At 41.1% G+C, this 21711-nt stretch overlaps 2 protein-coding genes across 2 annotated transcripts; both read left to right on the top strand.

Moving 5' to 3' along the window:
- Window positions 1-328: 328 nt before the first annotated feature.
- Window positions 329-11592, top strand: LOC134643246 (phosphatidate phosphatase LPIN1-like). The gene is made up of 20 exons (XM_063495521.1): window positions 329-510; window positions 2569-2772; window positions 2880-2975; window positions 4632-4903; window positions 5044-5157; window positions 5252-5375; window positions 5462-5813; window positions 6166-6259; window positions 6390-6574; window positions 6686-6779; window positions 6944-7013; window positions 7646-7738; window positions 7824-7885; window positions 7981-8119; window positions 8325-8473; window positions 8934-9020; window positions 9201-9353; window positions 9449-9563; window positions 9756-9859; window positions 9947-11592. The coding sequence occupies exons 2-20, from the start codon at window positions 2581-2583 to the stop codon at window positions 10119-10121; spliced, it is 2670 nt and encodes an 889-aa protein (XP_063351591.1). The 5' UTR covers window positions 329-510; window positions 2569-2580; the 3' UTR covers window positions 10122-11592.
- A 1150-nt stretch (window positions 11593-12742) lies between these two features.
- Window positions 12743-21310, top strand: LOC134643432 (dihydroxyacetone phosphate acyltransferase-like). The gene is made up of 16 exons (XM_063495791.1): window positions 12743-12867; window positions 14830-15030; window positions 15121-15297; window positions 15467-15596; window positions 15741-15868; window positions 15979-16054; window positions 16905-17056; window positions 17159-17289; window positions 17691-17932; window positions 18440-18697; window positions 18773-18852; window positions 19111-19251; window positions 20065-20164; window positions 20264-20357; window positions 20476-20537; window positions 20742-21310. The coding sequence occupies exons 1-16, from the start codon at window positions 12856-12858 to the stop codon at window positions 20792-20794; spliced, it is 2037 nt and encodes a 678-aa protein (XP_063351861.1). The 5' UTR covers window positions 12743-12855; the 3' UTR covers window positions 20795-21310.
- Window positions 21311-21711: the final 401 nt, after the last annotated feature.

A 21711-nucleotide genomic window follows, 5' to 3' on the forward strand; every position in this document is an offset into this window, starting at 1 on the left:
CGCTGTCAAAGACTTAAGTAAAGTGAGATGTCTTGCTGTATATGTATTTTTTTGTTATCAGAGTTACAAGTTTAATGCGAGTAGATGTAAACGGTCACGAAAGAGCATAAAGTCACTCTGTAGGCACATAAGAGCTCCGACAAAGTAAGAAAGAGGGTAATTTTGTTGCCACTGTGGCAACTGAAGCGATTTTTTCTTTCTTCTTGGCAACTCAACAGCTCGACACTGATTGGCCAACTAACGGGCCGGGTTTTTTTTGCAAGTGACGTCACCCAATGACATGACTCCTGAGTGAGAGGAACAGACTCGCTTAGAGAGGGAGAGTCAACGCTTTAACTTAAACGGTAGCGCTTTTGCTCCATGCTCCCAGGAGCTGCATCCGGGCATCGGACATCACCTGTATCGAGGAACAGGAGGTCTTTTAAAATGTTTCGTTGTTTTGTTATTCCCGGTTGATGAAACGCTCGTCTCCCGTGTGTTGGTTAAAAGGCTGCCCCTCAGCTCGAACAGGTATGTTTTGGATTTATGTATATTTGACTGCACCTGCCTCTGAGATGAAACCGATGATAAACTGGCTTTATTTACTCTGTAGATGTCTGTTATAACCACGCTGGCCACTTGTGTCTTTTATCCGTCTTTACGCTCATTAAGCTTTTTTCATTCATCACAAAAAATTCCCTTTTGCCCTGTCAGGAGGTATATGAGTCAGCTGTTTACCATATCGATTAGATCTTATTACTCTTTTAGGTGTTTAAACATGCGTTATGGAAGCTGATTTATCACATGTATTATCACGTGTCGGAGTTTTTTAATTTAAAACATTAAATAAAGGAATTTCCTTACATGTAGAAGGTTTTATTTTTCTTACATAATCAGGAATAGATTGCGTCTTGTACTGTGTGTTTCTGTGTATTGATGTGGGACTGAACATATTATCTGCTAAGCTGTTCAGCCAGACTCTTCCAAATGAACACACCACAGCTAAACACAAGTCGATGGATGGATGGATGGATCCTGTATTGATCCCACTGGGGAAATTATTTGGTCACAGAGCAGGATGTGCCACAGGCATATACTGTGAGCCTTATACTATGAAAAAATTTGCACACAACGGTGATTAAACCCCCCCCCCCCCCCCCCCCCCCCCAAACAAATATAATAAAAATGAGATTAAATTGAAGAGTAAACAGTAATCGTACCAGAGAGTAGTGCTAATTACATTAATGAATAGCATCCACACTATAATTCTAAAAATTAATTAATTAATTAATTAATTAATTAATTAATTAATTAATTAATACAAAGAGTGGATCTATTACTTTCTTCCATGTTTCCTGTCATATATACACTGTTCCAGTGGTGGATGCTCAGGCTTTATAAAGGCTCAGTTTAAGATAAATAAGGATTCTTTTCAACTGTGAATAATACTAAGCTATTCTAAAGGATAAAAATGTGGCGCTGAAAAAGTGCTTAAAAGGTCTTCTTTAGATGGAGGAGCGCTTTTTCTGAAACCTAGCCCAAGCATTTTGCTAGTGTTCAGAGACACTGAGATGAAACAAAAAGAGGAACAAACACAAGACATCTATTTTTAGATTAGGCTGCATCTGTGTAACAGTATTTTGCACTAAAAGTCCTCTGCTTGAAAGTCAACAGTGTCGTAACACAACGCCCCGGTGGAAAATTCAGTTAATAATTTAATACAGCAAAGGTAATTTAGAAGAGATCTTTTATAAGATTTAACAGTCAGTGTCTCTGTTCTTCAGACAGGGCCTCGTTTCTTGTTCACATGTAGGATATGTTGGCATTTTTCCAACATATTTAAACCCATCTTTTCCTGGATCACTACCTCCAGCACTCTCATCCTGTCTGTTACAAGAAGCCTTACAAATCATAATAGTAGTCAGTCTTTACCCTCGGTAGCCTGCTTACGGCCAAATATAAGACCCTAAATATGTTCCAATTTTCACCAGCGCGGGGCTAGAAATGGAAGCTGAACTATTTATAAAATGTTTCTATTTACATTTGTTTTTTAAGGGGAACTCTAAATTCTGTTGGTGTTGAAAGGTTGTTTGACTCAAATGGGCTTAAAAAAATACATAAGGGGGTGGATGGTGGTTTTATGCATTGAGTTCATGCTATATTTACTGTATTACACTACATACACTTGACTTGACAGTCTGGTCTAACTTAGTCTGTCCTTTGACATTTGATGTCTAAATGGAAAACAGTTGTAAGGCTTTACAGACTTACAGTATGAGGCCCGAGGGGATGTAAGAGGACAGTAAGGTCAAAAGTGGTAACAGGTTCTTTGTACAGTTTGTAATTACAGATCAGGAAACAGCTTCAACTCCTTCTTTATCTCATAAAGAAAGCTTATTTTACTTCAGAGTGTTGGAATAGCTCACCCTATTTCCAGCGGGGGGACAGTTATGTCACCAGTGCTTTGATTCACGGGCTGAAGATTGCTACGGAAGATGCCCACTCATAAGCGCGTCCACTTTTGAAAGTTGACAGAGTTCAGGAAGAGGTGACTTATGCAACTCATTTTAATCCATTCACTTCCCCCAGACCCGTCAAACCATGAACTTCGTGGGCCAGTTGGCGGGCCAGGTGTTTGTCCAGGTCAAAGAGCTGTACCGAGGCCTCAATCCCGCCACCCTCTCTGGCTGCATCGACGTCATTGTTGTGAGACAGCCCGATGGCTCCCTGCAGTGCTCGCCATTCCACGTGCGCTTTGGCAAGCTGGGGGTCCTACGGTCCCGAGAGAAAGTGGTGAGAAGATAAAAAAACAACAACAACAAGGGTATCTTTAGAGGAAAAGTTTAATGTTCTAGTTTGTTCAGCTCTCACCCTCTCTTGTCTCACACCTCTGCTTTTAGGTGGACATGGAAATCAACGGAGAACCAGTAGATCTCCACATGAAGCTCGGGGAGAACGGCGAGGCGTTTTTTGTGCAAGAAACAGAAAATGATCAGGTAACGATTGGGAGCGTTTCCGCGTAGCATAATGCTGTCTGCATGTAATGATATTTTGATTAACTAATTTGGCCAAATCATCTCAACTCATGTGGAATAACTGCTTAAATAAACAGGTGAGAAATGACACAGCAGTGAAGAACTTTATATAAAAAACCCTAAAAGACTGTTATATTTGTAGCTATATAAAAGGCAGTACATTTCCACCTTTATGTGGCCTCTTTGATTCAAATAAAACCAAGATTCAAATGATAACACTTTATTTACACCCTGCGCTCACACACTCCCCATTTGCAACTGAAAAGCATTATCCAAACTTTCTTTTTCCTACTCGAAGTGATAGTAGTTTGAACAAAGTCGCACTGTGTGCAGAGTTGGCACAGCACCCAGGAATTTCTCCACTTTCCTTTTTTGTAAAAACAGACTGCCTTTGTTTATCAGCGAGCAAGAGGCGAGAACGCAGAATTTACTGACCCAGGCTTTATGACCTGGAAGTATGTCAAACACTGGGAGCATGAGGATAAATCTGGAAACTGGATAAATATGCTTCTGGAAATTTAAATGTTTGAGGTATTGCAGTATTTGTAAAACTGGCTTAAGTATTAGAGAAATGCTCAGAACTTGGCGAGTTAAATATTTGTCAGAATTCCTCCAGTCTGACCTACATTTCTACTTTTTATGTGTACGAAACTTCATGGAAAGCCGTTTTTCCTCAGTTTTTTGGAAAGTCAGTGTTTAATTTTATTTTGGTTTTGCGAGGTTCAGTTGCAGCCTTAAAGAGCCTGGTTGCATGTACTCTCATCTTCTTTCTCTTTCTCTCTCTTTTTGGCTTTGTATGCACATGAGGATGCATGCAGAAAAAGACAAAAACAAGCTCTAAAGTACTGAAGCTTGGGGCTGGCTGTAACGAGGGAAGTGTCTGATTTATTTTCCCCTGGGTGGTGTCAGATTCTCAGGCTTGAACAAGCAACTAGGGGAGGAGCGTTGTTTCTCTGAACCCATTTTCTTGGCTCAGGGAAGCAAAACGTGAGGCATTGTTGTCAGACCACAAATCATGGTGTTATACGTCAGTTTGTCTTCACTTTCTGTGTTTCCCCTAAGTCTGCACACACATATTTATGTTCCCCTGGATGGACAGCAGGAGACCTCCTGGAAAACTCTTTTCTTTTCCTAGAAGGAGGGATCATAAAAGTGACTCTAAACTTCACAGAACTGAGAAACAGAGTCTGCTTCTGCTTTGGCAAACCCTTTCCTCTGTGGAGGTTTTTGCAGTTTGGCAGTTAATTGCAAACCTATGTCTCAGACCAAAGTCATGCGATACACTAACTATGGAGTGGGGGGCTTATTGCACTGATTATAATCTACTTTTATGCAGAGTGTTGTCATCTTTTGTTTCTCAATGGTTGACATAGCTTCATGTCAAAGCAGGAGATAATAGCTGTGCAGGTTGCACAATCACATGTTGTTCTGCGTTACAAAAACCAAAGTGTGAACAGTGGGGGAGTCAGCAACACTCCTACAGCACCCAATTTCAGTGCAGACCTAAAGCTTTGACAGTAAATCCAAACAGATTTCCTCATGTGGGTAGTTTTTGGTGTAACGTTCAGGCTCTTTGTCTGCCCGGCATTGTTTCACTCCTGTTTCCTGTCTTAACAGGAAGTGGTTCCCTCCTACCTGGCCACCTCTCCTATCCTATCAGATGGACCCGTTTTGAAGGGGAAGACCTCCGGGACACCCATACAGAATCTGTGCTCCGTGGCAAGCAATGGCGAGAACAGTAATGTGATGATGAAGAAAAGGAGGAAGAGGAGGAGGAAGGCTCGGGCGGACAGCCTTAGGAGAGAGGAAAGTGGAGACTACTCCGCGGACGAAGACATGTTCCCCATAGACATCAGCTCGGATGAAGTGGCAGAAATGGAGAGCAACAGGTAAGAGCTGGGGGTGAGGAGTGAAGGGAAATGGTGAAGGACTAATCAAATACCCATGCAGAGGATGAGGATGATCACCTGACAGTGTAAGAGAGAGTAAAGTAAACCCTGACTAACTCGTCTTTGTGATTGTACTGCAGGTCTTCATCTCGGGATGTCTCTAGAGAGGAGAACACAGTTGGTTCGACCAACAGTTCTTTCAAACAGGCTGGCATGTACACTCGTTCAGATGGGGAGTGGAGTCCCATTCAGAGGTGCTCAACTCACACAAAATTCTTTCACACCTACAGTAAATGCTATAAATCCATGAAATAAATGTGAAAATGCTATAATCTCTTTCTCCTTTAGTCCTGGAAACTCTCGCCCCACATCTCCCAAGAGTGATTCTGAGCTAATTGGCAAACCGTCAAACACAGACAATCAGAATCCAGAAATGCACTGGGCGTGGGGAGAGCTGCCTCAGGCCGCCATGGTAGGAAAGCCTTAATCCTGATACCCTAATCTGCAGTGTTGTTATTTCTTCAGCTCATATCATCATCTTCTTCTCCACTCTTGTAGCCATCTGTTCTTCCACTGAAGTCCAGCCCTCCACCAGTTTGCCCCGTATCTATCCCGGTGTCTGAAAGCACGCACTTCCGTGTGATTACGCCTGAGGTGTCTTCGGAACAGTGCGGATCCTGCTCGGAAATACCAGCACTGCGACTGCTGATGCCGACAGAGACGATGCACACAGAGGAAATGGTCGTCGCAGTTGGGCCGGATGCAGAATCCATTGGGATGGAGTCTCAAACAGTAACTTCGGAGATGCAAGTTACAACAGCGGGAGGCGTGGCAGCTCGTATGGTGGCTGACATGGAGGACACTTCACCTCGTCCACAAGGCAAAGCAGACTCTCCGTCAAAGAAAAAAGGTAAACCTTAAAAAGGTTTCCCCACGTATCATTTAATGCACTGTCTTACGTCGAGAAGCTGCAGCTTCAAACTGCAAATTGCTCAAACTCAATCAGTTGCTCTCCGTAGTATAAGATAAGATGTAATATAAGATGGATTTACAGCCAAAAATGTGTCTGAATCGTTGCATATGATTGCAAAGATAAACAGGGGCCAGGTGAAATGATCTGGTACTACAGGGAAGCATACAACCTCATAATAATCCATCCATAGACCCTCTCACAGAGATCAAGCTGGCAAATGATTTGCTTCTGGATAAATCAATCAGGGGGGAAAATCTAAGAGGCTGAAAATCAATTTGCTCTTTTGCAGATAAAAGGAGTCGCCATCTTGGTTCTGATGGAATTTATCTGGACGACATCACTGAGCTTGAACCGGAAGTGGCAGCCCTTTATTTTCCTAAGAGGTATTTGGACATCACACATGCTTTCATGTTAAGAAAAGTTTCATACAGTTGTATTTCTGAACTGTGCAGAATGATCAGCGAGATTCTTATCAAAAGTATCTCCTCTTTTTTTCTTTCTTTTTTTTTGCAGTGACATTGGTGCAACAGTGAGGAGCATCTCAGATCCGGGCCTCCACAGCACCAGTCAGTCTCCTCAGTCTGTAAGCTCTGGAGGAGACAGTGGAGTAGACAGTTACTGCGATCCCATGTCTGACCTGCCATCAATTGCCATCTCTTTGTGTGGGGGGCTCAATGACAACAGGGAGATCACGAAAGGTAAACGATCACGTGACATGACACGACTCCAAGATGCACTTTAGACACTGTGTTGTAAGCATGGGGAATAAGTAACGTGTGGGGTTTTTTTCTTCTCCCTTCTTTTTATAGAGCAATTTTATAAGAAGACCGTGTCCTATCAGCAGTTCACAGAGAACCCCTCTATCATCGACGACCCCAACTTAGTGGTGAAAATTGGCTCAGAGTAAGACATTCGAGTGTATTGAATGGATTCATGTGTCACACACTGCGGGCAAAAACAGCAGCGTTAGCGAAACTCTTTGGCCTAATGAGCCAAAATTGGCTGAAAAACGTGTGTTTTGCTGCATTTATGGAAGGGCTAAAAATACATTTTGTTATCTCCCACAGGTACTATAATTGGAACACTGCAGCTCCGCTTGTGCTGGCTATGCAAGCCTTTCAGAAGCCTCTGCCAAAGGTAAGAGCTGATTGCAGACGCTGCACAGATACTCAGGACTCAGTAAGTTGGGTTGGATTACATGAGAAGTATTCCCCCTTCTGACTGAACCTGGTACTGCACCAATTTACATAACATAAGGCCTAATGTGGAGTCTGTGGACCTCAAACCTCACTGTGTTCAGTTTTTGCAGCTGCAGACAAAATTTACGTTGTGTGACAAACGTCTTCCAAACTTTTGCTCTCAAGCTAAATGTTGTTTTCCCCTTTGTTCTCTCGCCATCTTATTTTATTACTCCCTCCATCCATCCGTTAGTCCTCCTGCCCTAGTTACATTCACTCAACCTTACAGTTCCTCCTCTGCTGTCTGACCAGTGTTCTGGGCTACAGCTCTGTATGTTTATTTTTTGTTTTAAACACCACTCCCCCCTTTAATATCTCTACACTAGCTTTCACTCTTATTCTGTTGGTGTATTTTCCCCCGCTTCAGCCTCAGGCACATTCTTGGTTTTGCCTCACTGTTTGTTGATTTACGGTATAGTTTTGCTTTATTTTTTAAGTGTGTCTTTATGGCTTTGTGTTGTGGTTGTTTGGTGCATGTGTGCATCCGTGTGTGTGTGTGTGTGTGTGTGTGTGGTCTGCGGTCTGCTTCAGGCTGCAGTGGAGAACATTATGAAGGAGAAGATGCCCAAGAAAGGAGGAAGGTGGTGGTTCTCCTGGAGAAGCAGGAACAGCAGTGCCAAATCGGTAATTTAAAGCGGCGGCTATGTTAATTGTGAACAAGTTATGCACCAGATAAACACCAACCTGGCACTGTTTTAATTACCTATAGGATTCAGCCTCTGAGCGTGGGGCCTGTTGCACTGCTGAGCAGGTTGGGAATATGACAAGCAGGTAAGAGAACATTCCTGGCTCAAAATTGTCCTTGCTCACTTACTGAGGTGTATATTGAAGCATTTAAAATGCCCTGTTCACCTCTCTGATGACAGACTGAAAGAAGAGTCATCCTCTAGTGATGAGGACCACCGGGAAGCCAAGCAGAACTCTTCCCCCATACAGACAGAGCCGGTACTCACAACGGGAGGCGTGTCTTATAAGAAAACTCTCCGACTCACATCAGAGCAGCTGGTGAGCACACAAGTTAAAGCACAAGTTTGGAGATGATAGCTCAAACATTAAAAAGGAAACATAAAAGAATGAGTTACCACCTTGAGCAAGATGGCAGCAGTAAAGACCCACCTGACAAACCCAAATGGTGCAGCTATAGCAAAATTCTCTTCCTTTCTGAGTGGTTTTTCATGGATTTTCACCCCCTTTTTTCCAAATTTCCCAGCTGTCTCTTCAGTTGCAAGACGGGCCTAACGATGTCATGTTTAGCGTCACCACTCAGTACCAGGGAACCTGTCGCTGTCAAGGCACCATCTACCTCTGGAACTGGGATGACAAGATAATTATCTCCGACATAGATGGAACCATTACCAGGTGAGTGTGTCTTGTTTAATTGTTTGTTTTTTTACTGCATAATGGAGCTTAGTTTGGACAGCAAATCTACTAGATGTGGCTCCAGTATTAGGTTCATCTGCATGCTGTACAACTCTGTGCACAGCAGGGCTCAGTGTGATGAATAAACTCTTCACAGCTGTTCCATCTGTAACATTTATTCACTGCTGATTATGAGGCAATTTGTCATTCTGATCAGAAGATTAAATATGCAGCTTCTTGCAAAGGTAACATTTAATAGAGAGCGAGCAGGTACTTTTCCAGTTAATGTAACATTTAATCCTCTCTCAGCCTAAACAGAGGATGCTTTTATATATTCCAACAATGAGAAATATTCCAAAGGGTTTTAAATCTGTATCAGTATGACATAAAACATCATTAGATTTTTACACAAGTGCAAGAAAATGCATTTTTAATAACGCTTGTTTGTATTTGTCTCCAGGTCAGACACATTAGGTCATATCCTGCCCACACTCGGGAAAGACTGGACACACCAGGGGATTGCTCAGCTGTACCACAAAGTCAGCCAGTAAGAACTACTTTATTAACAGTCTACTCTCAGTTTTAAAGTAAAGCATAAAGGAGATTTTATAGAAATAAAATAAAGCTCTTAAAAAAATGCTTTTACAAAGTTAAAGAAATTATTTAGTAATTTCAACTCTCTATTGACACAAGTTGATTAATATTAATCTCTTCCTCTCCACATCAGAAATGGCTACAAGTTCCTGTACTGCTCAGCCCGAGCGATCGGCATGGCTGACATGACTAGAGGTTACCTCAACTGGGTCAACGAGAGAGGCACTATGCTTCCTATGGGCCCCGTCCTCTTGAGCCCGAGCAGCCTCTTTTCAGCTCTGCACAGGTATTTCATATCACAAACGTGCATCTGTTTTTCTGTATTAGCACATGAGAGGATGCAGGAGGAACTCATCGTGCAGTGCTGATTGTGTTTCACAGGGAGGTGATAGAGAAGAAGCCGGAGAAGTTCAAGGTGGAGTGTCTCACTGATATCAAGAACCTCTTCTACCCCAACAAGCAGCCGTTCTACGCAGCATTCGGCAACAGACCGACGGTAACTCACATGCGGCTCTGCAGAGCTTACAGACAGCTATGTTTGCTTATAGTTTAGTCTATTTCTCACCATAAAAGTGAGTTTGGATGTTCACTGAGGGTAAATTGAAGCTTTTTAGGTATTTTTTGCACTGTTTAAGTCTAATATCCAGTATATCTAACATTAAAAATGCGCCTGTTCTTGTCTTTGTAGGATGTATACTCATACAAAGAAGTTGGGGTGTCACTAAACAGGATTTTTACAGTGAACCCCAAAGGGGAGCTGGTGCAGGAGCACGCCAAGACCAACATCTCATCGTAAGTCCTTCACCCAGGTCCCACTGGATTGCTCTCATGGCTCTTACAGCAACACTGCATCATCTCGCTCTCCTCTCTTCTCTTCAGCTACGTACGTTTGTGCGAGGTCGTTGACCACGTGTTTCCGCTGAAGGCCCGAGCGTCCTCCTCTGACTTCCCCTGCTCGGACACCTACAGCCACTTCACCTACTGGAGGGAGCAGTTCCCCCTGGTGGAGAGTCAGGAAACTACACCTCAACAGACCGCCAGCTCCAGCAGCTGACCGACTACCTCTGGCCTTCGGAGCAAGGACTGAATGATGGTGTGCTTGAGATGTAGCAGAGGGTTGGAGAATGATGTGTGCGAGTGTATAATTGTTGAGTTTTTGTTTTGTTTTTTCAACAGAAGATGGAGCACTTTATAAGTGGACAGCAGAGAGTAAAACTAGTAAACGAGTAAAGCAATCTGCTGTGAATAGTCTTAATGCACAAGATGGATATAAGCGCACTTTTATTAAAAGATGGACTTTGGGGTCATCTGACTAAAAGTATGTATGTGTAGTAAGGAATAAAATATTAGTATTTTATTCAGGCAGCTTAGTATGGATACTATTTTATAGGGAGTGTTGACAATATATCAGTAGCTAGACTACAATCTATGACCTACACAGTTCTTTAACACACACTATAGCCTAACTATGGCCTCTGTTTATCATAACGAGAGAGCAGGTTACTTAAATTTGTGCCAAATAGTCAACGTGGAATTTATTTTCTTACTGTGATCATCTGCTCTGCAGGGCCAGAAATGGTGTAAACATTTCCACATACATACATGGCTTCAATTAAAACAGTATAGTTAAACCAGCATCTTCAGTTGAAGTCTACATTTGGCGTTATTTCTGCGTTTATTTATATATTTATTTAACCGATGCCATTTTTTGTCCTCTTTAGTTTACACACAGCCTTCAATCAGCATGGAAGTGCAGCTCTCCACATGCATTTGTACTATGTAGCAACACATATGTGAGGCGACCGAGCCAGTGAGTGTCAGGACAGAAAAGCACAACACTTTAAATCATCGTCTTCCTCTAAAATTCAAGACTGTCGTTATCTGCGAGAGGGATTGGTGAAATATTTGTTTTTCTATTCAAAGTCTGCATGTGTTGTGGTGAGAATGTGATTTCAGTTTGTGAGGTGCAGTTTTTAGCCTTTTTGTTATAGTTCATCTAGTCTACGTTACTGTATAAGATGCAGACTGTGTAAGATGTAGCGTACACTTCTGCTACTGCTAGCAGCTAAGAGAGGTCATAGTATTTTAAGAAAAAAAGGGTCTTTATATCATATAAATCCACAGATAATGCGGTCATATGAATATGTAAACAGGGACTGAGTCACCTAACAAATAAAATTGGCAGAGTATTATCAGCCTGTAGTATAGTTTCTAAGAGATGGTGTGTGTGTGTGTGTGTGTGTGTGTGTACATAATGCTTTAACAATGCTATTATTCTTTCAATGAAAGAGCTAAAGTAGCGTGAAATTGTTTTTATTTTTGCCTTAGCTGTGAACGTGATCTGCATTTTGCTCTCTTTTGAACAGTTGCTTGTTAAACTGGCGCAGTCGGACTCATTAATGACATTGGGGTAAACACTTTATGTGTGAATAAAACAATAAAGACTCCTCTGCTTGCCTAACTCATGAGATGATCATTGTTCGGCAACAAAAAAAATACATAAATAAAATAAAGATTTATAAAAATTCTCACCTTCATTTTTGTGGTTGCTTTTCATTTTGAGACTGTTCACCACTGAAGAAACCAATACCAGTTGCTCTTGACTGGTGAAGCATGTTTGAGTCTGTACCTCAAGACTGAGTGGACAGAGGGGTGGAGGCCAGGGCGAAGGTTAACCAAAAGGGCTTCAGTAGTAGTAGTAGTAGTAGTTCTACATGATTTATTAGCTTGTATGGTCACCTTTAGCAGCAATGACTTTAAGTCACTGTTTTCTGCATGACTTTATCAGTCTCTTACAACCCTGTGGAAGAATTTTGCCCCACTCTGTACGCCACCACTGTACAATGTTGCTTCATTTCATTGAGGTTTGTGGGCATTTACTTATGCACATCTCTCTTAAGGTCCCGCCAAAGTATATCAATTTTACGATCTTGACTTTGACGGGGATGCTGATAGATTTGCTGAAAGGCTTGGGATCATGGTCCTAATGAATTACTCAGTTTTGACCAAGCTTTAGCTGTTGGACAGGTCTAACATTTGCCTTCAGAAGACTTTGGTACACAGAGGAGTTCATGATCAACTCAAAGACTGCAAGGTGCCCAAATCATGACCCATCCACCACCGTGCTTGCCAGTTTGCACAGATATTGCACAACAAATGTGGGGCTGTGCATTACCATCTCCACTTTGCTCTCATCTGTCCAAAAGGACATTGTTCCAGAAGCCTAGTACATTTAACATTGTAACTGAAGCCGGTACACCTGGAACTCTTGGGGGTTTTGCAGTTTCTCTGAGTGTTGCCTTTTAGGGTGAATTTGATGGGAATTGCACTTCTGGGAAGATTGACAACTGTCGTGAATGTTTTCCACACGTGAATAATCTTAAGCACATCTGAATGCTTCAAACCAGCAAAACTGACACCCCCCGATCATTTAATCAGTCCCTGTGGAGTGCACGCTCAGTTGATGTTTAATTCCTGGTTATGTGTCCTCCAAAAATATTAAGACATTTTTTTCCACAACAGACAAACTAGATCACTTAAAACATTAGCTATCATACTCAACAGCGCGCTGGGGGTGAGGAGGGGGGGGGGGGGGGGTACTTGGGAGCAGAGGGCTGAGTATTACAATATGCGGGAGGAGTTTCCAAAACCCAGGCACACCATTGGCCCCGGGCCCCGAAGTGCTGCATATTTCACGCAGTGTGGAGCGAAGATAGCGTTCAAGCACAAGAAAGACAAAGTCAATGAGGCCAGTCACCAGTCAGCTTCAGTGTTAGTGTCTGCAAAGAATGACGAGTACGGTAAGAAGCAAGTTTTAAACGCGTCTGTTTTTATCTTCTTCTCTCGGGCCCGTCGACGCTTTTCTTCAAACCTTTCAAAGTTAGTTAACTATAAAATATATAATACCCAGAAGGAGACCGCCTGAAGGAAACCTGTAGCGATGTTCGCTTTTGTCTGCCCTCAAGCAGGGCTTGTTTTTGCTGTTAATTATGCAGGCAGGGGTGTCCTGTGGAGCCTGGCCGCCTTAAGCTGCTCAAACTTTGGCCTACTAAGAAAAACAGCGACTGTATGTAAGCCGCTGTTGCTTAATAGTTTTTCACCAGCCAGTGTTGGCAGGTCACAGCAGCCTGCAGAACAGAGCAGCGAGGAGATAACGACTTTTATGGTTTTAACTCGATAAACTTTGTGATTTAATAAGATAATTTGTCTCAGACCACTTTTCCAAAGTAATAATACGTCAGTTTTTCCTTACTGTTAAAATAAACAAAACTAGTGCTTGTATAAAAGGTTAATAAACAATTAACACATTAATGGGATAACTATAGGGATGCGTAAAATAACAGTTCAAAATAACAGTGTGGTGAATAGTTGTTGTCCACATATTTTCTTTTACCCCCGCCCCCTCTTTTTTATTTTATTTTATTTTATTTACCAAAGAAATAAAGAGTCTTACAAAACTACAGTCTGCTCTATAAGAATTATAGCATTTTTTTTTAAAAAATTATTTATTTCTGTAGTTTTTGTCTCTTTTTTTTGAGCTCACAGCTTTAATTCAAGGGTTTTAAGAAAGTTTTGCATTAAGTGCCTTTAGGTTTGAATTTAATAGCTAAAAAGCTGCTCTGCTGGTTTGACTATTGAAGGACATCCCATTTATTTTTCCTTGAGATACTTTTACCGTATGCTTTAGTGTCAGGGGTCCCCAATCCCAGTCCACGAGGGCCGGTGTCCCTGCAGGTTTTAGATCTCACCCTGGATCAACACACCTATATCACATGATTAGTTCATTACCTGGCCTCTGGAGAATTTCAAGAAATGTTGAGATGGTAATTTATCCATTCAAATCAGCTGTGATGGATCAAGGACACATCTAAAACCTGCAGGGACACCGGCCCTCGTGGACTGGGATTGGGGACCCCTGCTTTAGGTCATCATCCATTTGCAGTGTCCGATCAATTTTGCAGCACTTGACTGAGTCCAAGGCGAGAGTATAGCCCTGTACACTTAACAGATCATCCGGCTTCTTCAATCAGTACTTACATCATCAAGAAACACCAGTGATCCAGCTTCACTAGCAACCATACATCTCCATGCCATAATGTTACCGCCATCATGTTTGGCAGATGATGTGGTATGCCACGGATCATGTGTGCTTTTAACATCTTAGTCATACTTTGGTCTTACCGTCATTCTGGTACAAGGAAATCTTGGTTTAATATAAATACAAGCGAACTTTCGGAAGTTGTTGTGATTGGCAGTTTATTATTTTTGCAGAATGAACCAGATTGTAGAGTTTTTTACTATGTGTCTGATAGATTTATTTCAGTTTACATTTAACTTCTGTAATAAAAATTCAAGTGAAAAGCTACAAAATGCAAATTCAGCAGTTGGAATCAATGCCACATATTTTATTAGCTTTATGTGTTACGAAATAACAAGGGAACAACCTAACCTTGTCATGAAATTGCTTATCAGTCAACTGTCCAATTAATTTATAACCTCTGAAAATGGGACGCTGTGCATACAAATTGATATAATTCCTAAATGGGTAATGCAGTAAATTTGTTAGACCCCTTGAATTAAAGCAGAATGTCTACAGTATAAAAAATGTGGTGCTAATAAATCCGTATTCAAAACAATCTTGCTCTGTACCCACGTTACTGAGTTGGTAGATTAGTAGTGTTGTTGTTGTTTTCTATCCTGTTACAGATGTTCCAACATCTTAACTTTGAGACTTTTAACATAAACCTTACTCCTTCCTTCAGTATAAAGATTCAGGCACCTCAAGCCTGAAGGATGAGGAGGAGTTTACGGATATATTGGAGGAGAGGAGACGCACAACTGATCTTGGCTATGCCCTGAGAACCTTTAACCCTCAACCGTACAAAGGAGCCCCATCCTGCTCAACTTCTGACCTCAAGAAAGCTGTACTGGAGTCCCAGTATCTGCGCTATATTGCCAAAGAGGTGAGTCATTTTATTTATTAAAAAAATATAGTTTTTACTGTTTTCTTGTCAAAATAGTCAGTTTTTCCTCCCCTACATATTCCCTCTCAGATTGCCTTGGAGACGGGGTCATCCGTGGAGAAGGTGAGACAAGAGGCTCGTGGGATTTTGGAGGAAATGTCTCACAATCTGCAGCTGGGGTTTATCAGGCTGATGGCCTACACTTTCAATAAGGTGTTCAAGAGACTCTTCAGAAGCATCTATGTCAACATGGAAGGACTCAACATGGTCAGGACTCATCAGAAATCAATACACTTTAATCAGTTATTGGCCAGTTTGTTTCAACGGTAGATCTTTAGAGGTCACACAATCATTCTGATAGATTTGCTTTACTATAGTATTTACTACTATTTACTATACAGAGAACCTTAAAAGTTAAAAATTTCTGTCACTGCAGCTGCAGCAAGCCATCCAGGAGAGTCCTGTGATCCTGATGCCCAATCACAGGAGTTATGTGGACTTCTTGATTGTCTCCTTCATCCTGTTCACCTACGACATCCCAATACCTGTCATAGCTGCAGGAATTCGCAAGTATCTATTTGAATAAAGACAAAAAAATGTTATTTAAATCATACTAATTATACATGACATTATATCCATTTTGATTCGTAGCATCCAAATATTATTATTATTATTGTTTATATTTTTGTTCCGACTCCTTCTCTTTAAAGCTCTTGCAAGCATGAAGGTTGTTGGAGAGATTCTGCGTCGCTCCGGAGCTTTCTTTATCCGACGAGCAATCGGCTCTGACAAGCTGTACTGGGCGGTGCTTTCGGAATACGTCCGAACAATTGTCAGGGTAAGACAAGGACTTTTTAAAAGTATTCCTAAGTGCATCTTTGGAAATCACCTTCTGTATTTAACAATTAAAAGAAGAAGGCTTCCAACAGCTTAATGTGTTTTCCGTAGACAGGATGTGCTCCTTTGGAGTTTTTTGTAGAAGGTTTCAGGAGTCGCACACTGAAGTCTGTGGTGCCAAAGCTTGGTAAGTGTCTAAATGTACACCTTTTTTGTTTTTGTTGCTGTTCCCCGGGATATCAAAGTGTGTGCATCTCATTATTTTGGACTTTTTTTTAGGTTTTGTTGCTTTAATTTTATAGTAGTTAAGCATGATGACCTTTTTCTATGGTGGCCCGGGGAGGTCAAATGCACTATAAGTTAAGAAAACACCAGAAAAAAGAAAAATGCAGCACAAGCAGACAAAATACAACTGAATAAAACAAAGCAGAAATGGTGAAAAAACAAACAAAGAAAAAAACAACCCACAACAGAATTTGAATAAAACACAATTGAAGTAGGGAAAGAAAAACAAAATTTCACTAAATGCAACAGAAGAGTTTCTGGAGAGACAATAAGGTGACGGACCAAAACATGCAAACAATTACACTTAGACTCACTTAAAAGATTCATTTAATAATGTAGGTGTTTGCTATTAGCTGTTTACTGTTAGCTTGTCACTTCTCCAGCTGGTCCGTCACATTATTGTCTCCCTAAAAACACTTCTGTTGTGTTATGTGAGGTTTTTTTTTGTTTTTTAGGGTTTTTGTGAGATTTAGCTGTTTTTTTTCTATTTCTGTTGTATTTTCTTACAGGTTTGACCTTAAAGGGCCATTGTACCTTTTGTCATTGTACTTTACTTTTGCACACCAAGGGATCATACACTCACAGTTTGGGATATTTTAAGTGTTAAAAGTCAAACAAGTTTACAGTATTTTTAGATCATTTTGTGTAATTTGAATATTCTTTTCTACTTATTTTTATTTCCATATTTTTTTTTACATATTCACTTATACATGTTTTGAGCATCTTGGTGCCACATCTGCATTTGTCTGCAGGTATGATGGACATGGTGCTGGAGCCATACTTTAAAGGTGAGGTGTTTGACATTACCCTGGTGCCCATTAGTATCAGCTATGACAGAGTAGTGGAGGAGTCATTGCTTGCACTTGAGTTGTTGGGTGTCCCCAAACCCAAAGAAAGCACCACCGTAAGTTTCGTCTCATTGCTGACTTGATAAAATTTCCCATGCAATCTTTGGTCCTGAAAGATATGAAACTACAGGCCTCTTGCCCTCGCTCTTTCCCCCCAGGGACTGTTTAAAGCTAGCAGAGTTCTGCAGGAAGATTATGGCTGCATGCATGTGAACTTTGGCCGCCCCCTGTCTGTTCGACAGCTGTGTGAGGGAAAGATAAATCGGAGCGAGTACAATCTCATACCAAGGTACAGATTTGCTTTTTTTTCTGTTTATGCAAGACATGGTAGCCATGTGTGCCAAAGTCACAACTGGCTGTAGCTAGAAATTGTGAGTACTGAGTATACACCAACCAAAGTGAGTATTAAATAATTTTATGATTTACCATTTATATATTCTGTTAATGTAATCTCCATTAGTGATATATAAGCAGTTCAAATGAAGTGCATAAAACACCTTTTACATTTTTGAAATTTGTTTTTATTTATTTTTTCTTACTCATAGTGAGTGTAAAATGAACCAAATCAACAAAAGCATAACAAGTGTAATAGTGATACAACTTAAATGAATATTTTTGTCGTTGTAAACCTTCAAAACGTCAAGAAATAGCCTGTATGTAACTTTAGAATCTACCTCGTTTTCTGTTTAGAGATCTTCCACAGAGACCAAGTACGGAGATCCAGGACTGTGTGAACTGGCTGGCTCATTTGATTGTGCGAACCCAGGAGGAGGGCGCATTGATCGGTCCTTGGTCTCTGATGGCTTGCCTGTTGCTCCAGGCTCCAATCACAACTTTAACAGAAGAGGGTTTGCAGTGGCAATGGCTCACGGAAAAAACACTCTGGCTCAGGAAGCTGGTGCTGGACTTCAGGGGCCATCTGAACTGGCCTGGTGAGTGGGCCAGATGGATTTCAGAGATATCAATTTATTTTAATTATACTGTGTAGAAAGCAGCAGCATCAAGCTTAGGGTTAAGAACAATATAGGCTTTGCTTATAGTGGGCATTTAATGAAGCTTGCTTTCCCTTCAGTGACCAGCAGGTGGCCTTAGCATATTGCATTGCTAGACAACCAGACGCTGTTAATGCAGAAGAGTAACTGAGTAGTTTCCTTGCTGTTGCATAGGCTCCTTTTGACCCGGTCCTGTGTGGATCACAAAGATTAGGTGAATGCAAGTTGGCACAAGTGTCCAGAATCACTTAGGAGATGTTCAGTGGATTAATGCACTTTAAGTAACTTATCCTAAGAGGACTCCACTGAACTGTCTCACTTCACAGGTGTCCTGTGTGTGAACATTCACACATGCAGGCACGTGTGCACACTTCAACACACACACACACTCGCATGCATGACTTTCTGAAGGTCATGTGACCCTCAAACTTGAAACCTGTTTTGCAGCACACACCCCAGACTCAGACGTGATATCATCCACCGTGGCTCTTCATCACTCCATCGTCCATCATAAAGCGGGCCGTGTCTGCCTGGTTCAGGATGGAGACCCTGCGAGCCAAGATCCACTCAGCCCAGAGGAAAGTGTAACGAGGACAGCGGCGGCGGTGCTGATGCTGGTTTCCTACAGGAATCAGGCGTTGCATGTCTTTGTGCGTCCAGGAATACTTGCTACTGCCATCCACATCACAAAAAGCACACAGAAGGGTAAATGTTAGGTGCAGTTGCAGATTCTGAGTCTCATGAATGGACACGTCTTGTTTAACCTTTTTCTGTTCACAGATGAGCTGTTCAGCTTCTTCTGCTTCCTGCGGGACGTCTTCTCCAATGAATTCATCTTCATCCCTGGCAGGGCATCGCAGGTAACAGCCATGTTTGTCGGGATCACGATTATTCTGTGCATGAACTGGGTAAAAGGCCAAGGTCACTGTAGCCTCTCGTTTATCCAATTCTCAGGAAGAGCTAATGAAAGAAATTTTGTGCTTATAGTGCTTCAGTTTTTTTGCTACTATCATATTCATACACACTTGTGTATGGCTACCAATGAGACAGATTATTATCGTGAGTACCGGTATATTATTGTTACTCATACTGCATATGTCTGCCCCTCCATCATTTAGGACTTTGACGAGGCATGTTCACTTCTGCAGAAATGTGGAGCAGTCCACATGAGTCAACATGAAGTGACCGTGTTGGAAACGGGGCTGGAAGTGTTATCCTTTCTGCAGAAGCTGCTGCAACCCTTCTTAGACTCATATCAGGTCCATCTAACTTGAGTATCTCTCTCTGTGTTAAGTGTATTTCGTGGAGAGTGACTGTTGTGAAGATTCTTGGTTAGATGTTGTAAAGTTTTTTTTCTTATTATGGACCTTCTATTGTATTCTAAGAAATGTCATTAAACATTAACCACTGTTATCAGATAACAGATTATGACTGACAATCATGGCATAGTTTCTAATGACATAAAGAGACATGCTGTAGTTGCATCTTTGAAACTTGAAAAATTATAAATATTGTCATTAAGACATTTTATCACCATAAAGAGTTCAATTTTGTGGGAGCTTATTTGCATTAGCAAAAGTATATCGAAAACTTTTTGTCTTTTAGTAAGACAAATACAGTTTTGTGTACTTCCTGGTTTACATATATTAAGATTATCTTTAGAGAGGGGATGCAGTTCATATCATTGAGTCTGAAACTAAAAACACGAGTCCTGCTTATGTGATTTAAAATGGATATTCTAAACATCAGTTTATTTTTGTCTTGTGTCTAATGTTTATCGACATATAGATTTATAGATGCATAGTACAATATTTAATGACTTCAAAGAATCTCTTGCAACTTCACAGTAACCATCCAAATAATGATCAAGATGGTTTACAACTAAACTATTAACCATTTGGAAAACATTAACATCTGCTAACATGAAAATTATTTGTAACATTGTTAACTTAATATTGACTAAATTTTAGGCAAAGCATTTATTACTTTTTGACCATAATTTGACTTTATTTCCACATTAATATACCAACGTTTTAGTGATGTTTTGGGGGGTTTTTTCCCCTCATGTCCAGCTGATCTTCAGGTACTTGTGTGAAAACGGAGCTCACGTGTTTACGGAGAAGCAGTTCCTACCTGCTGTGCGAAACCTGGCTACAAAACTCATCCTCTCAGGTAAAACTGAGTGTGTGGAATGACCTCTGACCTCTAGAGTTGTCTGCTACCTGGTAACTTGCAGATAACTTACAGTTTTTTGGGTTTTTTGTTTTGCAGGTGAGCTTCACACCTTTGAAGTCCTCTCTTCTGACATGCAGAAAAATGTTCTTTCTGCACTGCGGAGACTGGAGGCAGTGACAAAGTTGAGGGCGTGAGTAATGAGATTAAACCTACAACCTTGTTTGGTTTTAAGCTCATTTTCTTTGGTGGTTTGAGAAGCTGTCCATAATGCTGATGCCAAAGTTACACATGCACTCTTCTCGTCGCAGGTCCCAGCAGAATGAATACAAAGTGAACAAAGCAGCTGTCAGAAGAACTGGTGACATACTCTGTAAGATTATTTGTGATATTCCAGTAAAGATAAAGCTGCTGTTTTGTGTCAGTCTTGAGAATTTTGATCTATTTTTACCTTGCTGTCTTTAAAAGTTATCAGATTATTTTACATATACAATTACCGATTAGTTTACAATTCTTTACTACACCAGCCTGAGGGATCTTTCTTATTTTTGTTTTTGTTCCTCTTCTCTCACTGTAGCTGGGAAAATCCCCCCTGAGAGCCTCCACGCTATACCTGACGCAAGACTTTAGTGTCAAGTAGAATAAATCCATCTTCAGTATCAGCTCACAGTCCTGCTCCCCCCATCCCCAAACTTGCCTGCCTCTTCATTACTTCTTCCTTATTGTCGTCCCTGTGGTCTCTTTAGCAGTTTGACTGTGTAAAGATACAAATGCAGTCTGAGCTCATAGGCAAAATACTTGATCCCGGATGCCAGCCAGACTTAATCTACTGAATGTTGGCTACCTCTGTGTCCTTGCTGTCATGCGTTTGAGACCTGAGAGGGCTGAGATGAAGCTAAAAAGCCCTGCAGGATAAATGTTGGTGGCCTATTGCTGATTTAGTTTTACTTTAACCAGAATCAGTAGGTGAATAATAACATACTTTCCATTGCTGATCCTATTTTTTTTTGGTAAATATATTGCCATAGATGTATTATTAATGACTGAGATAATGAATAAGAGAGCACTTTAAAATAAACTTGGTTGCCAGTAAGATTTGGTATAAAAGAATGTAGCAATAAAGCTCTAAAGGCCAAAACAAGCAAAGATGTCAGGTTTTGTTTGATTGAGACATTTATTTTCTTTACATTTCCATAAATGTGAAACAGTTGTAACAAAATGCACCATAGTTTTATTCGTCTTTTCCCACACGTGCTTAAATATAATTTATTTGATTCTGTTGGTAACTAATTCCCCTCAACAGTGAGTGAAAACCAGAAGTCAGAGTTCAACCTCCTGCCCTCCCTGCAAACCAATCAACACTCTGCTGTACTTCTAACCCCTCAGCAGTTAGAAGAAGGCCCCTTATGTGCCAATTAGCCACGGGAAAAAGATTATCTGTACACGGGTGGCACGTCGACCTTGATGCGTAAAGCGCTCACGGGGTCTTGACAAAACACCGAGATGTATTCCAGCACTTTGGAATTGAGCTTCTTCTCGCCCTCTTT

Source organism: Pelmatolapia mariae, linkage group LG15 (genome assembly GCF_036321145.2).
Source record: "Pelmatolapia mariae isolate MD_Pm_ZW linkage group LG15, Pm_UMD_F_2, whole genome shotgun sequence".
Lineage (NCBI taxonomy): Eukaryota > Metazoa > Chordata > Actinopteri > Cichliformes > Cichlidae > Pelmatolapia > Pelmatolapia mariae.

Coding starts and splice junctions, on each gene's coding strand:
- LOC134643246 (XM_063495521.1), top strand. CDS start 2,581: ATGAACTTCGTGGGCCAGTTGGCGGGCCAGGTGTTTGTCCAGGTCAAA. Junction 6,260..6,389: donor GCCCTTTATTTTCCTAAGAG/GTATTTGGACAT, acceptor TTTTTTTTGCAG/TGACATTGGTGCAACAGTGA. Junction 7,886..7,980: donor GTTGGGAATATGACAAGCAG/GTAAGAGAACAT, acceptor CTCTGATGACAG/ACTGAAAGAAGAGTCATCCT.
- LOC134643432 (XM_063495791.1), top strand. Junction 18,698..18,772: donor CACAAAAAGCACACAGAAGG/GTAAATGTTAGG, acceptor TTCTGTTCACAG/ATGAGCTGTTCAGCTTCTTC. Junction 19,252..20,064: donor CCTTCTTAGACTCATATCAG/GTCCATCTAACT, acceptor CCTCATGTCCAG/CTGATCTTCAGGTACTTGTG.